The following is a 4,320-nucleotide window of genomic DNA, read 5'->3' as shown; positions in this document are numbered from 1 at the left end:
TTTGTAAAGTGTAGTAGAGAGGTCAAGTGGCTGTCGAAACACAACACAGAGAATTTCGTTGTTATTTTTGAGAGGCTCTAAGCGAGTTTCTTCATGAGCAAATTTATTTCATTAGCATTCCTAAAGCACTGCAGATACCTCTCCGAAAAAAAGAGTGATTCCTATAAATTCTACAATAAATATGTAGGTAGGTTTACAAAGAATAGAAATACTTCTCAGAATCAGAATTTGCAAAATCCTTTGTGCAACAATGAATTTAACTGCTCTTCAAAAATATTTAAATTTATAAATTATTTTCAAAACGAGAAACTTCAGAAAGCTTACATGTTCGAAATCAAATGTCCCATTGGAATTTAAAGTGAAACCTGTTTTTGTTCAACTTCGACTACCAATAAGATAGAACCATTACTTTTGAAACTTGTGAATTTTCAATGATTTTTTTTCTTTTGGACCTGATGTAGAATGATGAAATACACAGAATAGCTAAAGCTGTTTTATTCATTCATCACTAGATCGATTTTTGGTGATAGCACATTCAGCTATTTTGTTTTAAAACCACTAACAACTATCGATAATCTTTTCTCGGCGGTCCTTCAATCGAAATGCACTTCCCTGAAGAATATTATTTAATTAGTCAACAAAGTGCATCCGTTATCCTCTGTTTACATTTCCCGCCACATCAATCACACTTTCACTTTACCGAAATGGTTTCTAATTCCAACGCTATTCGTTACCACTTTGGTTTCACTAGCTTATGTATAAATATGCTTCCTCTCTGTATTTTTTTTGTTCTGGTACTTTCCAACAGTCTTGATAACAACAACTAATTCGACACCAACGCGGCCGCACTCTAGCTATTCAAATCACAGCTGACCAAGCTTTCGTGTGAAATCGAAGATCGACGACCGCGATCTTTGAACAAATCGCGATAGTATCGACTATCGATGAACACTTTGAATACTAAACCACAAATGACGGCTAGCAGCAGCACTATGACTATGTATTCCACAGTTTTGTCACCGGATCCGGACATGCCTTCAGCCGTAACGTCCTGATCGTCTCCGTTGCCGGAGAAATTTCGCACTATTTTGAGTGGGCAGGATGATTCCTCGAAAAGATAATCGTTTTTGATGTACGGTTTGATATCATGCTTCTTGAGGTCCTCGATAGCCACAGCCAGGGATGATTCATTCCAGGGTAGATCATAGATTCCGAGCGTTTTGAGATTAGGGAAGTTTCGCTTGATCGACTCGATTGACATGTTTGCAATGGGGTTTCCGCTGACCATCAATCGCTCCAGCAATCGTTGGGTACTCATGTTGTCAAAGTCTATTTTCTTCATATTGTTGTAGGAAATGTCTAGGAAGCGTAGCTTTCGAAGATCGTGCAGGGTCGTGTACTCGATGGTGATATTGGTGCATTCGATATTCAGTGCCGTCAGCTGCTTCATGCCTAGGAAGTCGAAACGTCGCTGAAAGATATTGAAGGACACATCCAGAGTGCGCATCGTTTCCGAACACTTCCGCAGATCGTTGAAGGTACGTATTTGGTTGTGTGCGAGGTACAATTTTTCAATTGAACAATTGCTGCCAACCGTGACGGAGTCTATCATATTGTAAGACGCGTGAAACTCGGAGCAATTGCCGTTGATGTGAATGCTCGTTAAGTTGTTGTACTTTAGGTTGACTTTCTTCACCGATATTTCGCTCCAGGAAAGTTCGATGAGCTGATTGTATGACGCATCCAGGTATTGCAGTGAGTGAATTCCGTCTGGAGGAAACCAAGCATCGAAACTCAGCAGCACCAGTTTGTTGTGATTCAAATCGAGGATTTTCAAATTTTTCAACTTGTGAAAAACACCGCTGGACAGTTTCGTAATATTGTTGTACGAAAGGTTTAGCTCTTCTAGAGATTCCATAAACTCGAAAGCATCATGCTTTATTTCGGATATTTTATTATGATGAAATAACAGATGCTTCAGATTTGGAGTCTTCGGAAACAAGTGAGTGTCCAAAAACGTAATATTCGTTCCCGTTATCTCGATGTGCTCCAGCTTGTGGCAATCCATAAAACTGTTAGGATCAATTTCTTTATAAAATAAACTATTCACCACAACGAAGCTATCCAGATTTGGCAACGACTCGAACATCCTCGTCGGTATTCCGATGATTCTTTTATTGCTGATTGTTAACTTGGTGATAAAGCTCCAATTAAACTTGATATCCGAGCTCTCAAACACATCGTCGAAATCGATATATTCACAATGTGCAGGTTTGTCTCCTTCTTTGTCGAAACACGCATCCACAAAGTCGTCGTTTGCGCTGCTTAAAACCTGACCGAATGTTATCAATGCTCCCAAAAATAATATACACCTGGAATAAATTCATTGGAAAATTAACAAAACTCTCAAGCATTCTCCCAATTTAATCCAATATTACCGAGGCGTATTCATAATTCGCTTCTAGGTCCTTCGATGTTCTTTTCTCCAAAGTCACGACACTTCTGATCCGAATCTCTCTTAACTCAAACCCAGTAGCCCGTAGATCCAATTTATCTTTTCATCATTTGAATACACGCGAGACAATCCGGCAGCGTGTTCTTCCATTCTGAGAGAATTCTCCGGGCCACCGGAAGGCAGGGTGCATCCACAGAAATTGTCACGAGTGACCTCTTATCGATAACCGTCCACCGGCCTAAGTTCAGCGAGGGGACAAGACCAAATGTGAGTGCGCATATGCGTCTGCGATCCACTTACTAGGTATGGATACACTTCACAGAACGGAGAGAGCAGCTTAATTGGAGATGATTGATCCGAGTAAGATAACAATAAACAGATCTAGTGGTGCTTCTTGCGGTTATTCATACTTTCCAGTACGATCGGCATATGTGAAGTGTGATGGAATGGGAGTGGGGACTCCCGCATTTGTTGACACTGTTATGGGTGTTTGTTATTGAAACTTTGATTCATGGTATGATCTATGTTGACCTTGGTGACTGGAGTTCCGGATTTATGCTGTTTTTTTTCTTTCTGGAGACCGGCGGCCATGATGCCTGGAACATTTTCTTTACTCTGTAACTATTATTCACTGAGCCGATTTGCAAATCTTAACATGTTCAGGATTGATCATTGGGAAACCATAAGGTCTCGTGAATGCCTATGTTAAAGGCCCTTCTTCTACGCCGCGCGTGAGGTGACGATAGTCGAGTCACCTCGGAGTCACTATGTATGAGTAATGTCACCTTATTCCGGGCGAGTTGATGGGGGTAAAGTGACAGAGGTCAGACTTAAGTAAGTGACTGAATGAACACATCTGTCAAAATGGTAAAATCCGAGCTGTTGCTGTTTTGATTTTGCTCTCGCTTCGGATTTTCCGAATATAGTTTTTGTGTAACGTGTTAGAATTTTGGTTCGAAAAACTCCATCATCGGGTTGTACGGTCACAGCAAGCTACTCAAGGATGATAAACGGACGATTTGTGTGACTTAACCCTCATCCGCATTAGAGTGTCATTTTGACACTATTGCAAGTTTGAAGGCTTGTAACTTTTTTCAGAAGCTTCAAAAAAGAAATTTTTTTTTCGGGGACCCTAAATGAATTCAAAAGTTGTTTAATATGGCATCTATACTTTATTTATGGACGAACCCTGGTAACCTGGACAAAAAAACTCCCTTTTCCGACTTAGAGTGTCATGTTGACACTCCAAAAGTAAATTCTATTTAATTCGTTTGAATTATTTTGAACTTCATACAAAACTTATATCAATAGAAACCTTGTAATGTCAGTAAAATATGTTTAGAACATTATATATAGCTAAGCTTATAGTTTTCTCGTTATTCAGCATGGAAGAAAAAAGTCCGAAAAAACATGCCTCAGGAAATGTGCTGTAGTTCATATATTACACGTCCAAAAAAATGTTTGCTTTATGCATATGAAAGCTGCAGTTAATGTCTACATCATGAAGCCAAGAAATATTTTTCAAAATTTTTTTAATGAAATAGTCACAAAAAGTTAAAAAAAAGTGGTCTGAAAAACCTACTTTTCATTAGATTGCTAGTAAAAACTGTTTGAGCGGTGGTAGCCCAAGCAACCAGAATTCCCTTAAGAAGGTTCCTTAGAAGCTCCATCAGCTCTCGTTTCTGTCTGAAGAGAATGCTAATCAGCCCAAAATTTAAGTTCTTAAAGCTACTTTCAAGTTCGTTTAAGTGGCTGTAGAGAATGCTACTCAGCTTCTAAGAGAACGTCAAAAACTTCTACGCGCCTTAAAAAATCCGGTTGACAGATTGCTCTGACACCCAGATGACAGACTGCTATAGCCTGTC

General features: G+C 39.4%; 1 protein-coding gene across 1 annotated transcript; it reads right to left on the bottom strand.

The window, feature by feature from the left end:
• Nucleotides 1-471: 471 nt before the first annotated feature.
• On the bottom strand, nt 472-2,676 carry LOC129754436 (chaoptin-like). Its single transcript, XM_055750503.1, has 2 exons — nt 2,439-2,676; nt 472-2,372 (listed from the first exon to the last, which is right to left on the bottom strand). The coding sequence occupies exons 1-2, from the start codon at nt 2,450-2,452 to the stop codon at nt 851-853; spliced, it is 1,536 nt and encodes a 511-aa protein (XP_055606478.1). The 5' UTR covers nt 2,453-2,676; the 3' UTR covers nt 472-850.
• Between the last annotated feature and the right edge of the window lie 1,644 nt (nt 2,677-4,320).

Source organism: Uranotaenia lowii, chromosome 3 (genome assembly GCF_029784155.1).
Source record: "Uranotaenia lowii strain MFRU-FL chromosome 3, ASM2978415v1, whole genome shotgun sequence".
NCBI lineage: Eukaryota > Metazoa > Arthropoda > Insecta > Diptera > Culicidae > Uranotaenia > Uranotaenia lowii.
This window is presented reverse-complemented; position numbering and strand designations above follow the sequence as displayed.